Source organism: Camarhynchus parvulus, chromosome 1A, assembly GCF_901933205.1.
Source record: "Camarhynchus parvulus chromosome 1A, STF_HiC, whole genome shotgun sequence".
In the NCBI taxonomy this organism is placed as follows: Eukaryota; Metazoa; Chordata; class Aves; order Passeriformes; family Thraupidae; genus Camarhynchus; species Camarhynchus parvulus.
In genome coordinates this window covers 49512586-49539696 of record NC_044586.1, presented here as the reverse complement: position 1 = coordinate 49539696, position 27111 = coordinate 49512586, and the positions used below count along the sequence as shown (strand labels likewise).

Here is a 27111-nt window from a genome sequence, read left to right as displayed (position 1 = left end):
AGAGGAAAAGAAGATTGAAGAGATTGAAGAGACAGAATTTTCAATATTGCCTAAGGACCTGACTGACACTGCAACGTGTGTTTGGAAAGGCATTATTGGAAAACTTGCCCCGTTTTTTGGGTTTGGTTTTTTTTTAGGGGTTTTGGGGTTGTTTTTTTGTTCTTCTTTTATTTTTTAACCCTTGAACTCAAGTCTAGTTTCCAAAACCCTTATCCAGTTCTTGCCTTATTAAGAGAACAGTCTTCAGAAGCACCTGTTACTAGGTATTGATTTAATGTGTAAGACTCCTGTTCCTGAAAGCTTTGATTCAATGTCTTATGTTACATACAATTTTGATGGACAGGGGGACCTCTTGGTTTTCCTCAATTGAATGAAAAACTTTTATTATTTTCAGTGAGATCAGAACTTCAGTTGCATTTGGGGATTTCCAAGGATTCCTAAAGTGGTTAAGAGCATGTGTAACTTCCATGTGGATCCCATGCCAAAACATGGCTTCAAGAAATAACATTACCCTCTCATTTATTTATGGACTTACATTTTGTAGAGTAAGGGGTTTATTAAAAGCCACAAAGCAAACCAACATTAAGATCAGAATTATTATTCTGGTTTTCTTCCTCTGCTGAGGTACTATTTTATTATGATACATATAAATTGCAGCATATTTCAAGATTACTGCAAGTAGTATGAGAATACACACACTTACTGGAACATTAAAAACCACTTTCTGATGTAATTAATCTAACTTCTTATAAAATTTCTTGAATTAAAACTAGTAACTGAAGAAGAGGAAGGTAACTACCACAAAAAGTGAGGTTAAAATTAAAGAAAAACAGACTTCTGGCTAAATTTTTGGCAGACCCAGTTGTTTTGTTGACTCATAAAACTAGGGTATTCCTTTATCAAACTAAAATTTCTGCTTATATACAGCTTTTTCTCAGTTTTTCTCTTTTGATTATATACAGGATATAAAATAGGTTTAAGATTACTTATAGAATTAATTCAGTAGTAAATTTAGAAAAAGTAACTGGAAATAGAAGTAGCAAAAGAGGAGAGAAGCAAGACCAGATGATCAAGTAACCATTTAAATTACTCTGGAGTGCAACTTGATGTTTCCAAATTATTTTAATTTAATTCACCTATAAAGTATAAGCTTTCCATGATTTCACTTCACCATCATTTTAATTGCTAAAAAGATCTTTTACAGACGAGAAAACTAAATCTAAAAGAAAAAGCAAAATGCATCAGTGGATTAAAGCACAACTTCCTCACCATATTCTTTCAAATTATCAATTTTTTTACTGAATGACACAAGGCTCTAAAAATGTTTAATTCCAGAATTCATCCTTTACCACTTGATCAACTTGGTTTTGGCTATTGAATTTTTCTTATTGCTTTCTATATCGAAAACTATTATTTTCAAAATGTAGATTTAAAAATAGATGTCATAAAAGAAGACAGACAATATTCCACCAGAAATGCTCACTTGACAGAACTTAATAGCCTAAAGATAAGTTTGATCTCTCAAAATCTTTTGATGGAAACAAAGGATGTGGGCAAGTCACACTAATCTTCTCAGCCTATCTGCCATATCTGGCTCTTCAAATAGGAGATCATTAGTCCTCCATGTAGCCAGCTGTGCTTAAATTCCCAGCTCTGACTTAGCTCTCACTGTGGGCTGCTTTTATCATGCCTGTATAACAAGGTCTTAATAATATTTTTGTTCATAATCAAGCGTGGTACATCAATACCCAATGGAAGGTACAGGATTAAAATTTATTGAGAACTGTGATGATCAAAGAAAAGAAGCCTGTTCCAGAAAAGGTTGTCAATGATGAATACAAGTACAAAGCATAGATGTCCCTCCAGAGGCTTCCTGAACATGGATTGATCCAAGTTCCATTTTTTGAATTGGATTTGAATTCTAAGTGTAACTATAAAACACTCCAGAGACATAACTAAGAGTTCCAAAATAGGAGGAGGGTTGTGAAGGAAATGATTTGAAGGTAGAGAAAGGAGAAAATTGTTTCCAGTGGGACTTTTTTAAAATCACTAAGTGATGAGAAACAAGAAAAAGAAAGCTGTCCCAGATATTCAGGACTGCAGAGATGGGAAAGGAAAGAGCGAGAGCATAGACTGGCAGCAGACATATCTCTGAGGTACGGGAGACAGAAAGCTGAAGTCTCTAAAGGAGAATCATCACTGTTGCAATGCTGAGCCACAACTGCTGTAATTTTGAATTGGCAAGCACTGCAAATGGGATCTTGGCATGTGTCACTGGGATCTTGGCATGTGTCAACTTGCAGCATCCAAACACCCGCAAGCCTCAGGGAGCCGTGTCGCTGTCAGTGATGGATGCTGGTTTCCAAAGCCATTTAAACAACAGACGCCAGCAAGCAGCAGGGTGTTCCTTTCCCCCGTTGTTTTCAGCTTTCTGCAGGTGGCAGCTTTAAGTTTGCCTGAGCACGGCCGTGGCATCCAGGTTTTATCGGCTATCCCGAACCTCCCGTTCCCGGGGGCTGGGAACAGGCACTTCTCCAAGGCAGAGAATGGGGAGGGGCCGGGGGGGCCGGCACGGCTCCTGCAGGAGTGGTGTGGGAATCCTTAAAATCGGATGGTTTTGGGAAAGCTGCAAAAGGCAGGCCTCAGAGACAGCAGAACTGTGATTGGAGCTACGCAGTAGCCATGAGATAGGTCAGCAGAAAAATTATGTAAAATGTAGAAAAGTAAGGACAAATAGAACAATGGTCTGTATACTAACGTTCGTCTAGAATAACTCCCTAAGCTGCGGAAAAGTATATCATATATATATCATATCATATATATATATATATATATATGTATATCATATATAGCGAGATATTAGGAGGTTTCAAGCTTAATAATGGAGCTCTGCGCATTGTGTTTTAAGGCTTACAAGCAGGTATTGTATCCGAAATAAGGACCCATTGTTTTAATCGAAGGTACGTGTGCTTATAGTGGTTAGAACTACTGTCAATGTGATTTTGCTTTGTGTGATTGGGCAAAAAAAAAGTAACTTGTAACGCTGAGTTCTTGGTCTGCTGTCTGGGATGTGAGCTGATGGTATCTTCCCATTGTCATAACCACGTAATGAAACTGGTGCTGGAAAACAGAACAGCTCAAGGCACGTTCCACAGCGGTCCCGTCCCGTTTGTGACTTGTACACAGCCCCTGGCCGGCGACAGAGGGGTCTGCAGCGGCCCGGGGACACCGGGGACAGCCGGGACACGGGGACAGCCCGGCCCCGGACAGCCGGGACCCGGACAGCCGGGGACACGGGACACGGGGACAGCCGGGACACGGGGACAGCCCGGCCCCGGACAGCCGGGACACGGAGACACGGGGACAGCCGGGACACGGGGACAGCCGGGACACGGGCACAGCCCGGCCCCGGACAGCCGGGACACGGGGACACGGGGACAGCCGGGACACGGGGACAGCCCGGCCCCGGACAGCCGGGACACGGGGACACGGGGACAGCCGGGACACGGGGACAGCCCGGCGGACAGCCGGGACACGGGACACGGGGACAGCCGGGACACGGGGACAGCCCGGCCCCGGACAGCGGCGCTCTGCCGTCAGCGCTGTTCCCTCACCCGTGCCATCCTCCTGGAGAGGAATAGGACTACCATTCAAAAACAGTATGAAAAATTAAAGAAAAACAGGCTTCAGGGTAGATTTCTGTCAGACCCGATTGTTTTGTTGACACATAAAACTGGGGTATTCTTTTATCAAAATTCTGCGCTTTTTTCCCCCCTCTTTTGTTTATATACAGGACAGGGCATAAGAACCTCCAATTCTTCTAGGCTTAAGATTACTTTATAGAAAGAATCTAACAGTATTTTTTTAAGTAACTGGAAAAAGAAACAGCAAAAAAGTCAAGAGGAGATCAAGTAACCATTTAAATTAATCTGCAGTGCAAATTGATGTTCTCAAATTATTTTAATTAAATTCACCTATAATGTATAAGCTTTCCACGATTTCATTTCACCGTAGTTTTAATTGCTAAACAGATCTTTTACGGACACGAAAAAAAAAAAAAAGAACAAGAAAAGAAAACAGAAGAGCATCACTGGGTTCAAGCCCGTCCCTGTTCCCTGCCCTGGCCCGGTCCCTGTTCCCATTCCCTGCCCTGGCCCGGTCCCTCTCCCTCTCCCTGTCCCAGTCCCTTCAGGACGGGTGTGCCCGGCGCCGCAGCTGCGCGTGCGCGCGCCTCCCGGGCATGCGCGATGCACGGCCGGAGCGTGGGGAGGGCGGAAGTGGCGCAGGCGGCGGCGAGGCGGGACAGGGACGGGGACTGTGACTGGGACTGCGATTTCGCTTGTGTCCCCGCGGCACACGGGGACCGGCGGGTCTGCGGGCCTGGCTTTGCTTCCCTCCGCCCCGCAGCTGCCCTGCACACCGGCTCTGCTCCGGGAACGCAGTCCCCGCACAGTGCTCCACGGCTTTGGGAGTTTCTTCCCGGGCACTGAGTAAACATTGTTGGTAATTGTGTTGGTGGGCTTGGTTCTAAAGGTCTCGGCTGCTTGTAGCTGGTGGATTGACTTTGTGAAGGATTAGTTGGTATCGTGTGAAGTGTGGGATCTGCAGGGTAGCGCTCTCCTCCCGAGGCCGCTGCTTTGCGGTGGGTTCAGTGCTGCTTTCTAGAGCTGAAGTACTGTTGAGATAATAATGGCTGTGTAAGAATCCCTTTTCCTCAGGTAATGTTTGATTGTAGTCTCTTTTGCACAATGTCAGATAAGTAAATTTTAATCTGAAATAAAGGAACTTTTGTTTGCTTAAGAAACCTAGTTGTATTCTAAGGAAACTAAGTATCACTTCGTTCTTAAGAGTAAGAACAGGCAAGGACATACTTCCCATAAAAGATAAGTGCACTTCAGCAAGAGCAAGCTGAAGCCTTGCAGCTAAGGGACTAAGATGTGTCGTGACTGACATACTGACTTGATTTCTCCTATTTTAGTTAATCTGACATGTTTTCACCTCTTGAGAATTTTCAAGGAACTAATATATTATAAAATCAGACTTTTGAAAAAATTCTAGACAGACTACACACTTTGTTCACTGATGGTCTTCTTGATTTCCTTAAGGCTGCTGTATGACAGAAGCTTTGTTTTGTGATGCCCCGTTGGGTTTGTGGTAGTTCTGCACTGCCTATTCTGTTCATGTGGCAGATGTTCATTTTTATGACAAAGTATTACATAAAATATAGTGAGAATGTATGGCTGGTCTACAAAGGTGTGTGCTTCTATAATGAAGCATGACTTACTTAATAATCATTTTAACTTTGGACTATTAGCCTGAATATATTGCTGACTAGTATTTGTGTTTACAGGGGCTTCAGGTATCTACCACTGACTGACCACATAAATAAGATGCTGATGCTCTTGGCTATTCCTTCATTCTTCATGAGGCTTTGGTGAGGTTTCCTTCAGAAGTCCACATAGTCCCATGTTTTATTCTCTTCTGTTTCCCAAAAGGGACACTATTCTCTTCATGTAATTTTTGTGTATGGATGAAGTGTTTCTTGGAGTAGAGAAAGGACTAAATTTCCTAGTAGGCAGTATGTCAAGGATAGGGTAGAGCAGCACATAAGAGTTAATACTGTAGCCATCCTCAGTGTTATATTTCACTTGAGTGGTGCATATTGCATTCTCTCTGGGGTGTTAAATTGTGGGTTACATCCTATATACAGTATATAGTCTACTCTAAACAGTCTACATCCTTTCATATAATTCTTTGTTAAAGTTGTGAAGCTCTCTGCTCACTCTCCAAATTTTCGTGACTTTAATTACTGGAAGGCAAAAGGTATTTGTAGTTCACAGTCTTCTTTCTGCTCTGCATATGTGTTGTGTCTCACTTCTCTTCAAGGAGTGTCCCATGGTGCTGTCTGCCTTTCTTGCAGTCTCTGTTGGTTTTGTTTGGGGATTTTTTTCAATATCCTTCCCTATGTATAGCTCTGTTTACACCACTTGCGGGCTTCTTAGGCTCAAGTTGAAATTATTCCTGTCAGGCTTTGAGAGCAGCCAAGGTATTTGAGAGACTTAATTGCACTGAGTTTCTCTCCAGAAGAGTTGGGAACACCAAGGACGACACTAACAATATCTTCATATGGATTTTGAAAGCCAATGCTCTATCAGTTTGTTTTGGAAAATTTACTTTCATAACTCTTAGAACTGGATACTCTTATCTTTGGTTTTTAATTGCTGGGAACAAGAATCTGAAAGCTTCAGAGATTAGCAGTTAAAACACATGACCTTAGTTTTATATATATAGGAGTTTAAGATCTGTAAAAACATTCCACTTGTTTTCTACTGGAATGTTATTTACAATGCTGTGTGTTGTTAAGACATCTTCATGGGAAAATAAAAAAAAACAAATAGAAAAACCTATTCTAAATTGCTCAAGTAGTGTAACAGATAGAAACAGGATTAAAAAATAGTTAATCTGTTATGTTGTATATCTCCTTGGCTCATTATACAGTTGCTGGGTGAAGATCAATATTGCTGATTAACTTTGAAGTTGACTCTTTGTAGGTGGAATAGATCAGCTTCTCAGTCTGCTAGAATAAAGTGGGAAGTAGATACTTTGAACTGAAAAGCTGTGTAAATCTTCCAGTTGCTCTTTTCACTAGAGACTTGAAATGCTGGTAAGCTAATGACAATGCTGTCGTGGTGTGTGTTTGAAAACATACAGATAAAAGCATTTTTTTAGCTTCATTTAGTAACATCTTACAGAAGTTCTAACTTCTAATACCTCACTAGTCAAAGCAGGAACAGCCTCTGCACCTTTGTAACAGGATTTTACTTCTGCTTCAGTTCAAGCAGAAATTGAAGGCTGTCTGGTGCTGTACTTCCCAGCTCTGTGCTGTCATAGGTTGACCCTGGCTGGAAGCCAGGTGCCTGCCAAAGCTGCTCTTATCGTTCCCCTCAGGAGGACAGGGAAGAGAAAATACAACTGAAAAGCTGAAGGTTGAGCCAGAGAGATCACTCACATGGAGAAAAGAGACTCAAAGTAATTTAACTTACTGGTCATCAAACCAAGGTAGGATAATGACAAATAAGAACAAGTCTTAAGATCTTTCCCCACTTCTCCCATTTTCTGGGCGCAGCTCCACTCCAATTTCTCTACCCTGAGCAGTGCAGGGGACAGAGGATGGGGATTGTGGTCAGTTCATAATGCTTCATTTCTGCATGCTTCCTCCTCATGTAAATTGGAAATAGGAAAAAAACAAAAGCTAGTCACTCTATATGTGCCATTGCAGCTGAGACATCCTCAAAGCAAAATATTTTATTGATATGTCGTGAGTGACTGTGATTTCTTGCTTATATCTGTTAGACAAGAATAACAGCACTGGGGAATTTGCTATAAATAGGGAAGGAGAAAGAAGGGTTGCTCACAACAAGAGAAATAGTTATGAGTTATTAGTGAAGTCTGATATCTTTGGATTCTGGAGTAACAATAAAGTGGATTTTTGATTTTTCTGGAGAATAAGGTACTTTTTAAAAGAATGTGTATAATTTTGCTCTCTGCACATGTATGTGTTGACTTATGATTCACTGGTCTTTCCATTTTGCAATGGTTTCCCAATTCCATTTAATTATAACTGAATATTTTGTAGGAATTCAGTCTGCGTAGCACTGCAAAAGCTCTTCTGAACTGTAATTTAAATGTAGTTTAAGCTTTTACTGAGTAGATTACCAAGTTTTTGTGTCCATTCAAAACTATAGGAAATACTTTCCTGTTCTTTACTATCGTATAAAAATTGCTAAAACTGTTGGAAATTAGGGCTGTGGCTATAATACTGCCATCTGGATTTTCAGAATAAATAGAAATTGGGTTTTGCTTAGTTTATTGAAACTTACTGCAAACAGAGGATTGATAATGTTGCCGCTTTTTTTAGATACCCACTTGAAATAAAAATTATACTGCAAAGACGAAGATACCCCCAGAAGAAATGAGATGACAATGTAATGAGAAAATACAGCAATAGCTACTTATTGCTAGATCACTTTTTTCTATTTCTCTTATGTGTAACTTCACTGCAATAGACTACTCTTCCTCTCCCCTATTCTCATCATTATAACACTGTCACTAGTAATTTATTTCATTGACTTTTGTTACAGTGAGGGCAGACCATAGATGACACAGTCATACATTTCTTACCTTGTTCCAAGTGCCTTCATGCTTAGCATCTGTAGATACCATTCTTATTATCTTTATTATTTTTTCTTTACTTGATTCATTGATGAATTTTTTTCAATCTGTACATAAGCACCTGTTGTTCATTGTAAGTTAAAATGAAAAATGTTTTAATTTCTTGCAGTCAGATTTTCTTATAGGGAAAAAACAATATGGGCTGCTTGTCCATGACCTTGTGCTAGGGAAGGAGTCATTCAAAGTCTTGCGTGGTTTTTATCTGTATTTCTGTAAATAAAATATTATATCTGTACATAAAATATTAACACTGTTTACATTACCCTTTGCATTTATATGTATTTCTATTTATTTATATGTAAAGTAATATTTTATTGCCATATACGATGTTTTGGAATGTTTGAAAAATCGAGTAGTTTGGATGGTTGTCTATTGCCAAGGAAATGTTACTTTCTTCTTGCTGTGTATGGTACTAAGAGATGAGGCTGATCCCTCTGAAAATTCTTAGTTTTACATCATTAAACTCTCTTGTTATGAAATAGGTAAATATTCCCCTTCCAAGTAAGATGCAACTTCTAGTAACTCTTAATTTGAACAAAATGAGGAGCATCAGGACTCTCTTCATTATTTTTGTTTAGATAAAGCAGCTATGCCTGTTCAATTGCTGAAGATCATTGAAGGACAATCTGAGACTCCACTACCAAGCCATTTGCAGAAGGAGGATTTAAAACATTTGCAAGAAGGGTGTGATTATACCAACAAATACATTCAGGTAAACTGACCACTAAAAAAATTTTGCCTTGCTTTGAAATAGCTCCTGTTACATTAGCAAGGTGCTTTCGTATTCCATCTCACTTGGTGACATTCTGCAACTGTGTGTCCTGGTGTTCATCTGTTGCATATCTTTAAGCAGTGAAAAATTATGACCTTCTTGAACTTCATTGCATGTTGCTATTACCTTCATTGATTCACAGTCCTGTCCCTTTCTCTCATGTTGTCAGACTAAAATTTTGTAGGAGTTTCTCTTTTCAGAGTTTATAAGCTGTGGACCAATTTAAAAACACATTAATATGCAGAATGTTTTGCTGCAAATGGAGGGATTGCGGGAGGTTAAGTGGTATTTTGTTTAAAAGAAATAGTAATAAGCACCCCAGTCCTGTTAAAGATCAGATTTCAGAGTAACTAAAAAGCTTTCTAAAGTAGTTCTACTTTGGTATGAAATTATGCAATATCCAGTTTTATGAACAGTGTTGTTTGTAGCAACTACCAGCATCAAGACGCAATTAGTCTTTTTTATCATTACCAAGTGTGCACTTATATTTGACAGTAATCCCAAATGTATTTCAGTTTGGAACTACAATCCTGCTATACTAATGAAATGTAGAAATAACCTTTTTCATGCCTAAAACAAGTATTCTCTGTAAAATGCAGCATCAATTCTTCAGTGTGGTCTTTTTCTATCCTGTTTGACTTTTTTTTGTCTGTGTCTCTGAGAATCATTTCCGTAATCTCTGATGCTTATGTATCAGGAAATCAGCATTAACCCAGGTTTTCTTTCAATCTATTAATTAAAAAAAGGGGGGGAAATTAAGTAAATTTTGTTCTGTAGAAAACCTAACTTGCCTTGAATCCTTCAAAAAATGGCACAAACATTTTAAAAATATGAGCTGAACTGATCTGTTTTTCTGTATCAGAAAGAAACATTTTTGCTACCACAGCTGTATATTCTCAGTTCCAAATCTAGTGCTTATGTGACCCTGTGATTGAGTCCATTTATGAGAAGGAAGCTGGCAGAAGACCATCCATATTGCTGGAGAGAGGATAATTTTCTGCTGCTGTCACTCTGCACTGGATCATTGTGGTGTCAGATTGATGCTGGGACTGGTGCACTTTGGTATAGTGAAGGAGCAGAACTGCCCTGTTTGGAAGCAGGCAGCAGTTGAGTGGTGTAGGAGGTGATTTGATTGAGAATGATTCAGCCTCCCTCAGGTCCTGTAAAGGAACAAATGGAAATGTCAATAGCCACTGCTGCTAGCAAGCAGGGTTTATTCCTCAGGGGGTAGTTTCCTGCCCCTGTTCACCTGCACAATACATAGACTTTCCTGCTTTGAAGAACTGTGTTGGCAAGCAGCCCTGACATGGAAGAACAGGGATTCTTGTTCAGAAGAAAGTGGTGAAGGAGACAAAAATGCATTATAAATTAGAAAATGTTTCTGCCAAAATATATGTTTCCATTTGGAAAGCAGAGCAATTACTACCAGACTATGATTTAAAGCATATATGCAGTGCTGTAGCTGATTCTGAAAGGGAAAGTGTGTAGAATGTCTTTCTCAGACTTCTGCTTTATGTTAAGAGAACTTCATGCTGCTGCTGACATGGATTAGTAGGTGGCTAAAACAGCTTGGCATAAACAGCACAACTGGAGAGCTGATAAAGCTGATGCTAATGCACCATAAAATGTGAAGGAAAATCCAGTTCTGCAGGCTGAGCTTGAAGTGAACCTTAGAATGCGCTGATGTTAGATTATCGTAGCAGTGGCACAGTGTCACTCTAGACCTGCCAAAATAGGGATCAGGTCCTGCTTTGACAAGGAGGGAAGGGCAGAAGATGATTTTTATGAAGTATGTTCTGGGAAAAGCCACAAAAAACATTTGGGATGCTTGTGTCTGACTTGTGTGCCTCAGTCCTTTCATTCTTCTGCGTTCTTATCTTCCTGGTACCTCTTTGAAAACTGCAAGTTTCAAATTTGTGGAAAAACAGCACAAGCAATGTTTGTACCTCCTCAGTCATCGTGTCTGTTAACTAAACATGATGTCTTCTCCTATTAGTTCATAATTCTCTGCATTTTGCTATGGCAAATCTGAACCAAACCTTAAAATCAGTTGCCAAATCAGCTGTAGAACCAAACTGAAGGAGCGAGTCCTTATAAGGAGGGAGACACATGCAGCAGAAGAATTGTACATGGTGGGTTTGAGAGTCTGTCTAATGGAATGTGGAATGTTGAGGGTTTTGGAAAAAGTTTCCTTCTGATCTCCATAAGCAGTGCAGAATTTGTGAGAGAAGAGCCAATTTGAGCAAGTTTTACAAAGGTGGGTTCTTTGGAGGTTTAGAGCTGAAGACTTTCAGGCATGTGGAGAAGGGAGTGGGGGGCAGTATGAGGAAATGGGTAGTAGCTGGGGAACAGAACTATGCCAACACCTCATAGGGTAGTGTAGGTGTTTGGGATACACAGGGAAGTGGAGGGGCCAGAACATTATAGCAAAGAATGTGGTCCCAGAATTTGAAAACTCTCTGGAAGATACTGGGATGTAAAAGGAAAAGAAAAAATAAAGATGCTTAAAAAGCAGCCACTCTCACATTAATAAGTTTCACTTTTAAATAGAGTGCTGGTGCAGATTGAAATTTCTTACTAAGAATAAAATACATATGTAAATGTTGAGTGTTCCTGAGGTGACTGTTTCATTGCAAAGACTTTGTTACAAGAAAAATTCTGTGGTCTTTTATTTACCTTGAATTTACAATTCAAGACAGTGTCAGCAAGAACAATTATGTGTATATATATATATATATGTGTATATGTGTGTGTATATATATGGTGACATTTTAAACAAAGCTGTAATTTTGAAAATAAGTGATTCTTGAAAATAAGAAACCTTTCTGTTTTTAACAGCTAATTTCCTGCTTTTCACAGAGAAGGCTAATGAGTTTTGTTAAGGAGATTAAATTATCAAATTATTTTGGAAATCAGCATTTGTAAATAATGTTGAGGATTTGTGGAGTGATTGTATTTCTTTATAAAACAGATAATAAAATCTTGTTGAATTTGATTTAGATTACTCCTCAGGTAGCATGTAGTAGGACAAATTTTACTCTGGAAGGCCTCTGGAGTAACAATTCCCTGCTGCATTTTATCTTGATTTGGCTTAAGAAGCATTTGCTAGCATTTAAGTCAAGCTTCCCACTGAATATGTGTACTGTAAAATCACTGTGATTTAGCTGACTGTCCTCTTAATGTTGCATTTATAGACATATTACCATACTCTCTTTTTACAAAAAACCTTTTAGTCTATTTTTGTGCTGTTTGTGTAGTTTTTTAAGCATTTTGCAGAGTCTATTTTCAATAATTTTATTTTTCTTAATTGAAATTTTTTGTTTTGTTTTATCGTTGAGAAGGTTACAGTGCTATATCTGCAATTCTGTGAAAGAATACACTTGACTGACATTTTTGGTACTGTTGATGATACCCTTGTTCTAACTAGATGTGTGGATTCCAAAGAGATGTTAATATCACTGAAGCTGAGGATTTTTGCTTCATTGTAACTCCAGCATTACAATAAAAAAGAGTATTTTGAATTAATTGTTAAATCATAGGATCTTTTAGAGCATTTGTATTATTGCCAAAGACTTAGGACATGACAGTTTCAAAACTTTGTATTTTTTTTCACAGAAGGTTTTTTTCTCCATATGTGTCTATTACATCTTGACTGAGATTTTGTTCTGATATTTATGTTGTAATCCTTTGCCAATATTTTTGGAGGAATTGCTATATCTCTTAAGATTTTGATCACTAACTCTTTAGATGCCTTTCCACTTTTGTGCTAAAACTCTAGTCTTTTTTGCTATTTTTGTAGCTAATAAAAGTTACCTGTATAGTTCCATAGCTACTGTTTTATTGTTTATCATCTTGTCAGTGGCATCTAAATAGTATTGACATGTAATACTTCCTTTGTTGTATTTCAAGAATGTTGCTTTTGATCACTGTCTATGGCAGTTGGTTTTTGGCTTTTTGTTAAGAATGTAAATGGCAATTTATGCTTGTTCCATAAATCCTGCCTTTTTTATCTTACACATGTTTCAGCTGTTATCAGTATTGCAGTAACGTAGAGGCATACAGTTTTAGTTCACAATATTTTATTTTATTTTTTGCTTTCTAGGGAATAGTTACTCTTTCCTACCCATTAACAAAACTCAGAGATGGAACAGACTTTTTCAAGATTGTTGTTCAAGGTACTTCATTTAAGTATACATTTTAAATTTGTGGTACTACATCAGTAGTTCCTGCTTTTGTACAGTGTTCAGTAGAATGTTAGCTTTAAAAGAATCTCTAAAACTTCATTTTCTTAAAAATAAAGTTTATCTTAAACTTATGCCAGGTAAGTTAATGGAACCAATGCAGTCTTTATATTTCAGTAGACTTCTTGTTACATAACTTTTTAAAAGACTGTCCTAGGAATGTATTAGCTATGTGTATAGCTTTAATAGTGTATTTTCAAACTGCTTATCATAAGAAGGACCAAGAGAATTGCACACATAATAGTTACCATGTAATATAAATAGCATATACTTTGTAAAGGCACCTTTAATGTAGGTCAGTATTTTGAATAGCAGCAAAATATTTGTGTTTCATTCTGTTTTAATTTAAGCATTTAAGAAAGGGAAATTTCACCCGACTATGCAAGTATTTGAATATCAGTAACTAGAATAGCACTTTGAAAGACCTGAATTGTTCACCATTATATGAAATGATATGAAAAATTAATATGTTCCTTTTAAGTCTTAAGTTTATCATCCCCTCCAGACAGGAAGGTGGAGGAGGTAATTTGTCAGGGGTCTGTTGGATTCAAGGAACTTTCCATTTCCTTCCATTTCATTCTCAGCTTATTCCTTACAGTGGCTAGAGAATCACGTGCGTCCCCTCTGAGCCTCCTGATTCCTGGGCAGCCAGCCTGGGGTGTGCAGCCCCTGCCTGCTGCTGCTGCCTGTGCCTGGTGTTAGCAGAGGTGAATGGAATTGTTGGGGCCTCAGTCAGTCTCCCTGCTGGCTCCAGGTTTCTCAAAGCGATGCTTAACCTCCCTGACTCTTGCTGATTTCAGTGACTCTTCAGGAGAGGAGAGTTCATGCACATTCTCCATAGAAACATAAGGTTGCACATCTAAATCATTGAAACAGTAAAAAGTAGAAAACTAAAAATAACAACATGATTTCTGCTTCAGTCTTCCTGGAATGCTATTAATTAATATTTCTATGACCTAGAATATCTTCAGTTTGTAATAGAGTCTACTATAGGGTCTATTGTTAGTCTAACACTATACATTGAATTACCCAAGTGGAAATCTTTTTCATTTCTGTTTGATTGTACATTGGTGTACAACAGGCTCATTTTAATCCTCTTATGAAGAATGTACTGAGCAATATACCTGCAGTTAGCACATTTCCTGTTTGTACATTAATTGAAAAATGTTAGAGTGTAGATCAGCTTGTTTTGTAAATCTGTTTCCACTGCTGTTGTGTTTTGGAGAAGGTATAGTGATTGGAATCACTTTTGCTTTTTTCCCTCCAGATTCGGATAACTTGTGTTCCCAGATCAACAGCATCAATGTTTTCATGTATGGAAAAATGGCAGAGGATTGTGCAAAAATTATACGCCATGGGGTAAAAAACCACCAAAACATATATACATATAAATTCTTGGTTTAGGAATTGTTTTTCACAGATGTATGTCAACTTCTTCTTTTATCTTGGTCTACCTATCCCTAAAATTGGAAATAGTCTGTTCAGTCCCTTCAAATCTATAGTGTTTGTGTATGTAAATTCTTTCTTACACTAATATTGAAAAAAAGAAATTATTTTTATCAGTGCTGTTTACCTAGCAAGCAAAGGATCATGAATATGGATAATAGAGAAGTCACCCTTTTATATTCATATTTTGAATGTTTTGCTATTCGATAAGATATATTTTATAATTAAATTCACTTAAAAGACAGTTACACTAAAATATTTAAAAAAAAATTCAAAACTGGGCATACAGGGTTTTTTTAATTGACTTGGTGCTGATGTCTTGCTTTGTCAGAGATAATAGTTTAGTTTGATTAGCTCCAGGTAAAAGACTTAGATAAGGCAGCCTGTGAGTTTGTTTACCACTAAAGAAGGAAAACAAGATAAAAACAATTACCTCAGTCTTTTTATAAGACTGCCTATCAGTTTACTGACATTTCAATATTAGACAAATATGAAATTAAATTTAGAATGTGTAATATTACAAGCTCATGTTAGTGCTTTTTCATTTGTGATATGAATTCACACTAAATCATAGAATAGTTTGGGCTGGAAGGCCCCTTTAAAGATCAGCCAGTTACAACCCTCCTGTCATAGGGAGGGAGATACGGGCAGGGACATATTTCAGCTCATTAGATTGCTCCAAAGCCCTATCCAAGCTTACTTTGAACACTTCCAGTGATGGGGCATCCACAACTTCTCTGGGCAAATTACAGTCTTTATATAGATTTCTCCATTCCATGTAATTTTCAATCTTAATGGGGAAGCCAGGGTGGAAAGTTCCTGAACTAATTTGCTAAATATGTAAGCTGCTGAATCTTTTTAAATTCAATGAACAAATCAGTTTTGTCTTGATAAAAATACAAACGTTGAACAGGGCACTGAGCAGCAATTAGAAGATAAAAAGATCACTACTAAAGAGCTGGATAGGAAGCTACAACCCACAGGCAACGACCCTTAGACAGCCAAGGTGTGCTAGAACTTCAGTTTGTTCTTCCCCAGTGAACTGAACCATCATGGTGCTTCCCTCATGTCTCAAATGAGATTTTAATTTTGGAAGAATATGACTATAAGGAAACAATGATTTCCAAAGCTAGCAGAGTTTGGAAAAAAGCTCAATTTTTTAGCCATTAAAGAATTACTTCAGTAAGGTCCAGAAGGTAGTGTTTATTTGCTGTATACCATTTCAGATTTTAGTATTTTTTAATTTCCATATCGTATCTTCCTAAAGTTCAGTACTGTAAGAACTTTAGCTAAAGTAGCCAGGGGGAGGAGTTGGCGATTTCTAAAAAAATGTGAGCGACCATGTTGTCTCCTGAGAGTCTTCTTGATCTGTAATAGAATAACCATCAGGAAAAATATTGTATTTCCTGTATTTCACACTTTCTGAATGAGGGAAATACAATTTATTTTTGCCATTTAAAAATGTTGTTTGAATCTCATAATTTATTTATGCAATATACTTCTGTTGACATCAAAATCCACCAATTTAAGTAAATAGCTTTGATTCCCAAGGCAATTACAAGATCTTCGTAGCTAAAGATTAAATGGAAACTAATCTATTTTGAAAACTAGTATAACATTAAATTTCAAAGCAGCATACAAATATTAGGAAAATTTTTTTGCATGTTTAGAAACTGCAAGTCACAACCTGTCAAAGTTGACTGTGAATTTGTAAAAAATCTGAGAATATATCTGTTCTTTCTGCCTGTAGAACTACATTTTGAGGTTAATGCTGTCTTTTTCTCGTGGAAAATGCACAGTCCTTTCACAGTTTAAGAGGAGGTTTGTTTCGGTTTTTTTTTAATGAGGTGCTACGGATGGCATATATATTACGTGAGAGTAATCACTAGCGACCTAATACTACTCCAAAAATTTTTACTTCTTACCAGCTTGTTAAAAGGCTGAGTCTCTGTAATTCTGAAGTTCGTTCTGACACAGGAGAGCAAGACAAGAGAAGTTACCTGTACAAATCTCCAGTCCTGTCCCAGCAGCCATATCCCAGAATCTTGTGCAGTGTGCATTCTGATAAAATGCTGAAATGGAAATAATGGATAAGACATAGCTTTTTAGATAAAGGGTGATTTTACTGTTGAAGGAACATTCTGAGTATCATCACCTAACAGTGAAAGGAAAGACACATACTAATACCTGATTTTGGCAAAATTCATGGAGTTTCCAGAAGTTCCTCTTTGTGTGTTTCTGTATCTGGAAAGAATGAAACAACTTTCATGTATGTTAGTAGGACAGCATGATAGAGGTACAGAGAATACTGAGTGTTCTAATTGTTTTGACATGTTTTAATTTAGCTTTGAATATGGTTTACTTCTAGGTTTATATATTACTTTTTAGTCTAAGTGTACATGGTGATTTTCAGGTAGTGTCACAATGCCCTAAGTAGTTTCATTGTGAATTAAACTGTCTGATTAAATTTATGTTTTCTGCAGAAAGTTTTTCCCCGATGTTTTAATAACTACATATATCACTGTCACTTAATCTAGAAGCCTTTCTTTTTCTTGCACAAAACATTAAGGTTTTGGATCTTAAATCATTTAGCGTAGCATTGTCAGATAGCTGAAATTGCAAAAAAGGCGCTGTCATAGTGCAATATTTGCTAAAACTGTCAACTTCAATCAGAAGACTCTTTTATTTGTTGTAATCCAAGTAAATACATGAAGAGAAGTTATTCAGTAAAAGTTTATGGAAGTGCTTTTGGTAGAAGCTTGAATAGAGTTCCAAGTCTTACGTTTATTGGAATGGCACAGCCCTGCTAAGCAGTTTTGAAAGCAAGGGAGCTGACTATAAAGGAGCTTTACATTGTATCAGATAGCTTTTTTAATCACCTCTGATTACCTAAAGATATTTAATGTATTCTCTATCTTCTCCTCCTTTTTAATTTTTACTTTTTTTTTTTTTTGATTTGGTGAGGTTGCTGCTAAAAACATGAGCTGCTGCTGGGACTTGAATCATGTACCCTTTAAATCCTCTTTTTCTTGTTCATTTTATGGTGTCTGAGGAACTTTGTACCAAAGTGAAAATAAGAGTTATGATTTCTTTCTGTGCCAGAATCTCAAGAGTGATGCCAGAGATGTTTTTAAGGTCTCTTTTGCTAACAGAAACTTACCTGTTGATTGACCTACCTATTTAACCCTTAAGGAAGCTGTTGGTCCAGCCAAAACGGAGTTTAGAGGAGAGTTTCTTAAAAGTACATCTGTAATTCAATGGGAAAGAAGCTCTAAGAAAAAATGGTTTATTGCTGCTGGTCTGATGTGTGATTTTTTTAACTTTAGTTAAGCTAAACAGAAAGCAGTCAATCTTTATTGTATTCAAAGAATAATGATTCTTTGCTTTATTCAGTGTGAATCTGCCTCCCTAGGCTTTGTCAAAAATAGCACTCCGTTACAGTAGCGTCACGAGTGTGAAAATTTCAGCAGAATTAAAAAGAAAAGCTTCCTGGCATGTGTTGTAAATATAAATTCCATGGGGAGAAGAACTAAATTGGGAAACTGAAAGACAGTTTTTAAAATTTGTTCAGAATTTTTGTTTCTTCAATGTCTTGAGACTTTAGGATGAAATTTCACATTATGTAGTCTTAAAATAGAGCATGTGTTAGAGTCTCTATAATTTTCTGTTACTGTTCTGTCCCCATAGGAAACCTTCATAGTTGCAGGATTCAAGGTGATAAAACTGCCTACAGAGAGAGAGGATGCTAGACATGATTGTCACCTGGAAGTGTCTGAAGAAGCTGGATCAACCATTTATGTATGTGGTTGCCCAACTTTTTTTTTCTTTTTTTTTAATTTCAAAAATGCTTACATTTCACTTTATAAAAGGAAAAAACCCAGTAAAATCTATGTGAAACTTAAATGGTACAGATTATTTACCATGTTCATCAGGAAAGAAGACATGTTTCCTGTGTGTGTGTGCACATGTAATTTTATAATAGCCCTAACCAAATTATTTTCCAGGTAAATTTCTACTTGTTGAGTGCAAGAATTTGGCTATGGTTGACTTCAGATAGATTCCCAGAGCTGTTTAAAGTACTGTTGTGAATAACACATTTCAATAATGCAGACAAGGTAGAGGGTGCAAGAGGGATCTCACGTCTAAAATTTTTAGTTTTCTCTGGTCTATGAGTTTGTACTGTTTTAACTCAAATAATTAGTTGTTGCCTTTCAAATAAATGGATTGCTATAATCTAAAGTTTATACAGAGAATTGTACCCTTTTGTCCAGAGTAAAAGATTTGTTCTTTTGTACTATTCTAACATCAGTTCTGTTTAGTTTTATCTGTGGAGTTATTGTCTAATTAAGTCCTAAATTTAAGAAAAAACAAACTTTTTTTTTAATTTCAGAAAGGCACTTTTGTTCTGGAATTGACCTCTATAGGTAACTAAAACCTGCCTCACAGCTCAGTGAGAAACAATTATTTAAAATGATAGTGCAGACTGTTTCATGGCGTTCATTATCTGTTGATGATGATGATGTATAGGTAGCAAGAATATTTTTCATTGAAGATCATGGGTAGCAAAACTTCCCCGAGTCTGAGTAGGTGTGTGTAAACTAAAAGTGTCTATATTTTAGAAACTACTCCAGGCCTTCAACTGAGTATTGGCAAGACCTCATGACATACAGTCTAATCCCAAAGACACTGTGCAGCTCCCTGAATGCCTGGGAGGAAATGTTTATCTCATCACTGACCACTGAATGGAGCTTTTGACACTTTGTTTGGTGACACACATATTGGGTGCTTAACATTAATACAAATGAGCAGACTTTGTGTGGGCTTCACTTCCCTAGTCATAACTTTTCCACTCAGCTGTTTAAAAGTAAAATCAACTTCAGGAGTGCAGCTGAGGTGGAGAGCAAAAGCAGATCCCTGGCAGGAGTGGGCAGTGCTGAGGCAGGGCACAGCTGTGACATGGGGCTCTTGTCCAGCAGCCAGGCTGGGCTGTGGCATTGGGATGGTGGCTGAGCCCTGTGTTCCTCACAGAGAGTGGGGAGTGTTGGCTTTTCATCAAATCTCCATGATTAGTTCTTTAAAAGACCTTACATTGAAGGTAAGTCTGGCTTAAAAAGCTCAAAAAGCTTGGGAACTATCTTTAAATAAAATTTATCCCATTCTAGTGAATTTTTTCCCCCAGAGGAAAGTAACAAGTCACTGAGAATATATATGCTCTAAGCATTGACATGTACATACATCTTTATGTACAAAACCTTAAACCCATTTAAGGTCTATGTTAAGCCAGTGTAGTTTTAAATTTGTGGCCTCCATCATTCAAATGAAGAACCTTTTGTATGAGTGTGAGTGCAGTAAATACATCCTTCTTTCCTTCTGTAGCTAAAATTTTACTAGATTCAGATATGGTTCAGATACAGCAGAAATGTCTGTAGGGCTGGTTTATATTTCTATATAGTGTTGTATTTGCTTTAAAGTTATCAAATGTTGTTATATTTTCAGTACCTTCATTTTTTAATCAGAAAGTTTGTTATTTTTTCTCCACAGATTTACACTAAACCAGGAACAACTGCTGCTTCAGAAACTGCATCTGTGGTGAGTTTGTATTTGGGATATTTTTAAATCACATGAGATTGACTGAATGTTAATAAGAAGGTGTGGAATTAATTTTTCATTGTTTCTGTTTAATTTATTTCCATATCGTTATCCCAGCAGTCATTTAGCTTTTACTTTTGCAAATAATATACCTGGAACACAAAATAAAATATGAAAGAAGTGGTGCATTTTCTGTACTTGTAATATAGTTCCCATCTCAGTCTCCAAATGGATTGCATGTAGGTTTAGGAAATTTGAATTAGAATGGTAACTGTTGGTCAAAACAAGATTGTATGCTTGTGTTGTAAAAAGAAAAAATGAAATATGAAACTTCCTTTGATCTAAAATCAGACTTCGAATACTGCTTTTAACATTTGTTTTGATTTCTGTTTGGAACAAGCCCTTATGTGTCTGACTTAAAATTCTACAAGAAATAGTATTTTAAAAGCAGAGGAATTGGTTTATGAAATTTTAGTGTTCTTTGTCATGATGTTAAAGATTCAGTACCAGTGGTGCTAGAGTTTGTTTTCAGTTTTTATTTACAGTTTGATTTTTTCAGTATAGTACTTGAAAACCTAAGTTCTCAATCAGTTTGAGAGAACTCTTATTCTTTAAGAGTCTAATCAGCATTCTTAAGATGAGAGGAGAATAGTCCTTAAACTGTAGAAATTAGCCCTTAATTTCTTTAATCCTCCAGCAGCTGTGGTATTTTAATCAGGAGATGTGCACAGTGGCTGTGAGAGGTAACCCCCCCACCACCAGCCCAAGCCAAGGATTCTGTGCAGTGACACTGCCAAGCAGAAATACAAAGCTATTTATATATGTGCTTTAAAAAGTCCTCTGGATGGACATGTAAAAATGAAGCAGTAAAAAATTGTCTTTCATTGTTCTTTATTGTAATGACTTTTACTCACCTGGTTCTTGTGTTGAAATTTACTTCAATTAACTGGTTGGCTTATTGTAAGAAAGGTGGAATCACAGAAGGAAATTAAAAGTCTTGTGTACTTTCTGAGTCTCAAGTGAATAAGATACAAAGAAATAGTTAATCTTTGCTTCTTTATATAAGATGAAATAAATATGTCTGAGGATAAATGATGTTAAAAGATAAAATTCTGTGTGAATGTTTGAATAATTTTTTCTTCTGCTCCCTCATTGTATCATGCCTTTTCAGTCTGTTGCTCCAAAATATGTGTATACTCCCCTGAATCATCTTAAAGATGGAACTGTAGTGAACTTGTATGGCGTTGTGAAATTCTTCAAGCCTCCATATATTAGCAAAGGAACTGGTATGTACTACATTCAAGAGATTTGAAACGTCCTCCAGCCAGAACTCTTCTTACTATGTTTGTTCAAAATCAACCAGAACAACAAATTCACATCAGCCTTTGACCATAGCTTTAACCAGCTAATACCAAGGAAACAGAAAAACAAATAGGTAAGAGATACCAGTCAGTTTAGGCAGACTGGTGGAGATAGCAAATGAAGAAAGTCCTTAAAGGAGATTTATCATTTGTCCAGCTACTTTAACAAGACTTCAGGGAACTGAGGACTTAGAACATCTTAATTAGACAAGCACTGATTGCTGGAAATCATTAGGGCAGGCATTCTTTTCAGATATATAAAAATGTGAAGTTAATGCACTGACTTTCAAAGTAGCATGTCTCTGAAGCAACTAGGAGAGATTTTTTTTCAGCTGAGTTATTTGTCAAGTTAATCACTTTAATTTCTTTAGTAGAAATTTAATAGGGAAAATGATTATTTGTTTAGCAACTAGTCCTTGCCAAAATGTCATTAATAACTTCCTGGTATGTCTTCCCTGTATATTTTCAGTTGACATTATTAAAATGACCCAACAGTATCACTGGAGATCAGAGACACAATCTGATATTTCTTATTTATGAAGATAGTTGTAATTCACTTGCTGCTTTATAATGAAAATCTCTAATACTGTTCTAATTAGTCTGTGGTTTTGAGTAAAAATACTCATCAGTCAAATATTTCAATGTTGGTTTTTAATTTTTTCCTCAATCCAGAGTGATGCTTGCTTGAGAGGGTACAAAATGGTCGATGATTGTTCTGCATTGTCAGAGCATGAAGTGGCTCTTGTCAGAGTTGCTTTAGATCTGAGCCAATCCTGCACCAATACATTCTCTGTCTGACACTGTAATAATAGAATCATGTAGCTTCAGGTTGGTGCCCCCTGGAAGCCTGGAAAGTGGGGCCACTGTTCGTAATCCATATGGGTCTTTATTCACTATATAGATATGCCCTGAGGTATAAGATGCTGCTCCTTCTTACACATATGAAGGCTTAAGGCTGAGGTTTTGCACTGTGTTCCTACTGAAGGTGGGTACCACTGGACTGGTACCTAATTTAGTCCTGTTGGTTTATATAATCTATAATTAAAAGTTCATCATTTTTGTTGCTATTATTGCATTAGATGAGTGTTAAAACACTGATGAATTAAATGAGTTTTCACTATGTTCATAAATCATTTATTACACAGAAAGTGCTTTTAGCTAAGCATGCTTTTGCTCGGGGCATATAGTTTAACACCTCTGTATATAAGAACTTCATGAGTTCTGAAAACTGTCCAAGAAAGTGCTTTGGGTATTGCTTCATACAAGAGACAGATGGGATTTTGTCTGCTGTAAGATCTGTTGGAAGTGTTCAAAACTAGATTCTAACTTTCCTTCCCCAATAGTTTAAGATATTTTAAATTTTTAACAAAGATGATATTCTCTTCTATCCCTCCCTTAATCTTAAGGATATCTCAAGTACTTAACCTTGAGATTTAAAAGAAAAGAGAAGTAAATAGAAGAAAAAAGAGCCTCTGTCTTTGTAGTGTCCAATTACAGAGATCATGTGCTTGACCGTGAAGTTTTAGGACATTACAATGTGACACCTACTGCTTCCCCAACCCTTCTTTTTTCATGTAGATACTGGTCAGTGTTTTCCATAAAGCAGAGAAGAATGAAGAAGAATCCTTGCTGATGGTTAACAATGTCATAGAATTAATGTGCTGTTTTTCTGGGGAAACCTTCATCTAGCATTTTATCATAGATTCATGCAGTGTATTTTTATGTCACATGTTCAGTTAAAATCTCATTTTATCCTACCTAGACATTCATTTAGATTGTAACTATTTTATTGTTATGAAATATTTCTTAGAATCAAAATTAATAAAGGATAGCAATTTTGGAAAAGACACTTCTAAAAAGCTTGACCGCTTCCAAGTCAAGAGTTCTACATGCCCAAAATTCAGATTAAGAATCAAATCAGATTCTTAAAGAATTTTTGAAGCCCTGAGTTTTATTTTTGTTCTCAGTTTTATTTGATCCTGAGCTAAGTTCATCCAACAGCCCAGAGTTTGTTTAAAATTTTGTAGCTGAAGAATGAGCTCTAATTTCAATGATACCATTTGGTCAACTTGAATTGCAATAGTCAATTTTTAGCAAGTAATAGCAAACCAACTTTAATGCAAAACAAACCCGTCACAGAATGTTGTGGTGTCCTTTTGTGAGGAAGCTGACTCAGTTATATCTGCAGTAGTTTTTCCTTCAAAGTATTGTGTTCCATGTTGGGGTTCTTTTCTGAATCAAAATGTTCAGGATTTATATAAGTTTTGCAGAACAGAATAAAAACTGTTGCAGAGGTAAAGACAGCAATTTAATTTCTGGACCCCTAGAGATTAGAATAATGTTTTCCCTTCTGTTCACAGTGGTTTATATGCATTTCTTTTTAAAATAATCGCTCTTTATTATCTTAAAGTATAGAAGATAAATAAAAGATAAGAACATATTTAAAGGACTTAATAATAATAATGATAAATAGTTGAATAAATAGTTAATAAGTCTCAAGACAGTTACTTTGATCTAGAGATTTCAAATGATGGCATTGAAACATCTGTTTAGCCAGATGCTTCTGGTAGTTACCAAATTGTATCTCTAAAGTGTATCACTATTATGTTAGAAATAACAAGCTCTAGTAAAACAGTTTGATTCTTCAGAAGTTTTGTTTTGGGCTTCTGCAGCGTATGTTTTTATGTACATATATATATACCCACATAGGAGCGTGTGCACATTTGTATTATTTTTTCCTGTCTTGTTGAAATATAAATGGTAAGTTAGCTGGGTCAGTTGTTTGGTGTTAGTGCAGACACTTGTGTATTGAATGGCCTCAGTAATTCTTGAAAACAGTATTAAATGTTTCATTTAGTTTTGAAGAGAGAATAATTTGCTACAATAATCTGTCTTTTTTGTGTGTATTGAAATAAAAGAAACAGAAGGCAATCTTTAATTAGAGTCCCTGACTGCTAACAACATTGCCCAAAACCTTTTTTATCTCTTGGAAGGGAGAAGTTATTGGTTCAGGGTAGTGGGTTTTCCACTAAATGTTATTGAAGAATAAATATGTGATTGCCCAGAGGGGGATGTGTAATTAGATCGATGCTTTCCACCTTAACAATTTATACAAGCATATTTGTCAGGAACTGCTGAAGTCATCAGTAGAACTACAATAAATTTTTAATCAGTAAATACTAAACAATTTGTTGGTTCTACAATATCAATAACTACTAATCTGGAAAGCTTTTTTAGCAATTTTGGTTTTCTTAGGATGACTGAAAAATTACTTTGTGCGTGAAGTTGTGGGGTATGGGGGTTTTTTTATCTATCTGAACACACAGTGGAGAAATGCTGGCTTTCTGCTCATGCTAGTAGCCAGCATAACAGAGATTTCTGTAAAAAGAGTGGAAATGCTGTGGCATTACAAAAGAAAAGTTGTAACCTGAAGAATAAACCTAGACTATCATGATAGTGGAGGCAACTTTAGATTTTTAGTAACTTTTACAGAGCTGCAAGGGATTCCTATTTCAAATTATTTAAAGGACCTAGATAGCTTTACAGTCAGCATTCTCCATGCAGACAGTGCAACCTTCTACTGATTACCAAATAGTTGTGGAATTTTTATGAAATGAAATAAAGAACTTGTTAACAAGTTATAGCAATTGTATTTTTAAAGAACAGCAAGGACTTAGCTGAAAGAGTATAAAAAGTGTGTAAGATGCATGCAGACCATCACTCTGCACTTTCATTTAAATTAAACATGAGTTATGTCTCCTTGTTTTTGTAATTCTGGGGTGTTACCAGCATATGTAGCTGTCCATGGCAGGTGGTTCCTCACATGATGTTAAGCCTAAATGAGAATACTTCTTCCTAATAATTAAATATATTTTTTAAAAAAGGTAGGTGCAGTTTGAGGTGAAGCACTGAAATTCAGTGTTTTTACTGAGACAATCTATTACGAAAATAGAAAGCTTTCTTCTGTAGCATGTAAATTTGTTGAACTGTGCATCCCTTGTATCATATTTTTAAGACAGGTTATTGCAAGTAAAATCTACCAGTGGTAAAAATTCTCTTTTAAAGAAAATCAGTGGATTTTTTCTAATCAATTGAGTTAGTTTCTCTAGTAAGGGAAAACTGACTCCAATATGTAAACTTGCATTATTTATTTATTTATTTATTTATTTATTTATTAGCTTGGTAATGAAGGAATTTTGCTTTTTTGAGTAGTGTATTGAGAAAAATCTAAAGTGTGAACGATGACATTATATTGTTTTGTTTAACTCTAGGACATTATGTAAATTCAGCAATTCTGTGTAGAGTTTGACTCACTGTTTTTTCAGAAAAGTAAATTCATTTACTGATCTATAATGCTGCTGTGGAAAACAGGAAACAATTTTCATACTTCAGCTGGAAAAGACAAGTGGCTTTTTATTTTTAACCTTCAAAAAGGACTTGCTGAATGAGGATTTCATTTAAAAATGAGTATTTATGCTTTGTTCTCAGGGACCTCTATTGTAATTAGGTTTGTAGAAGGGATGTTTTGAGGTGATAGTAAGGCATGGAAGACTGAAGTCACAGAAGACTTCATGGAAGACTGAACCTCTATTATGTAGAAAGTGTTCCCTGGCTATGTAAAGCAAGTGTACTATTTTATACTGCTTTGACTAGGATGATTATCTGTCTTACATGATTATGCTAATTACACAGAAAATTGAGGTACTGTGTTTAACTTCTACCATTAAATAGGCAGCTGCACATGTATGAAGCTGACTAAGTTCCATAATCACAGCATCAAAGAGTAACCACAATTTTAATGTGGTTTGGAATGTTTTTGCTATTTCCCCTTGATTGTGATGTTGGACTATATCAGTGCGCTGTAGCATGTTATTCTGCATCCCCCAAGGATTGTAAATCTATGAACCATATGGGCTTTTCTTCTTAATTGCTCATTTTGCTCATATTTGCAACAGATCTTTTAAGTTAACCTCTAGAATTCATACCCAAAGAAATACATCAGTCTTTGGATTACGATAGTAAATACTTGCAGTTTTGTCAGCCAGTGACTGGAATTTATTCTTGACATTCCTGGCATAAAATGTTAAAATAGACTGAATGTGGACCTTGTGCCTTTGGTGGGAGTGGAAAAGAGTGATCTCAGCAACTTCTGAATGCAACATGATTTATCATTGAATCTGTATAAAATCTTGGGGAGAAAGAAGAATACTATTTTTATAGAAATACAGAAAGTTTTTGTATCTGTAGGAAGAGTTTTATTTCTTGGTAAGCCTTCACTGGATTTCTTTCACCACTTCATTCATTCAAATCATGAAGAAATTTCAACTTTTAAGTTTAAATGATAGCAAAATTTAAGGATATATGTGCTGGAAACGGAAGGATATTTCTTTTGAAGCATGTATTTTAATCCAGTCTTACATACCTGCCCTCATGTTTAGGGAATCTCTTCAGAGAGTTTGCATATAACAAT

The 27111-nt window shown here is 36.6% G+C and overlaps 1 protein-coding gene across 13 annotated transcripts in view; it reads left to right on the top strand.

Moving 5' to 3' along the window:
• The first annotated feature begins 2594 nt into the window (after positions 1 to 2594).
• POT1 (protection of telomeres 1) overlaps positions 2595 to 27111 on the top strand; it is a 61870-nt gene continuing 37353 nt past the window's right edge. For 2 of the 13 annotated variants that reach the window (XM_030960316.1, XM_030960302.1), the window contains exons 1-9: positions 4283 to 4718; positions 5351 to 5434; positions 6949 to 7059; positions 8811 to 8944; positions 13107 to 13179; positions 14513 to 14604; positions 18379 to 18489; positions 20233 to 20280; positions 21452 to 21566. In XM_030960316.1, coding sequence (XP_030816176.1) covers positions 8822 to 8944; positions 13107 to 13179; positions 14513 to 14604; positions 18379 to 18489; positions 20233 to 20280; positions 21452 to 21566 — 562 coding nt within the window. In that variant the 5' untranslated portion in view covers positions 4283 to 4718; positions 5351 to 5434; positions 6949 to 7059; positions 8811 to 8821. Of the gene's footprint in view, positions 2692 to 4282; positions 4719 to 5350; positions 5435 to 6948; positions 7060 to 8810; positions 8945 to 13106; positions 13180 to 14512; positions 14605 to 18378; positions 18490 to 20232; positions 20281 to 21451; positions 21567 to 27111 lie in introns of those variants that run through there. The other 11 variants (XM_030960312.1, XM_030960311.1, XM_030960309.1 and 8 more) reach the window with 11 other exon arrangements.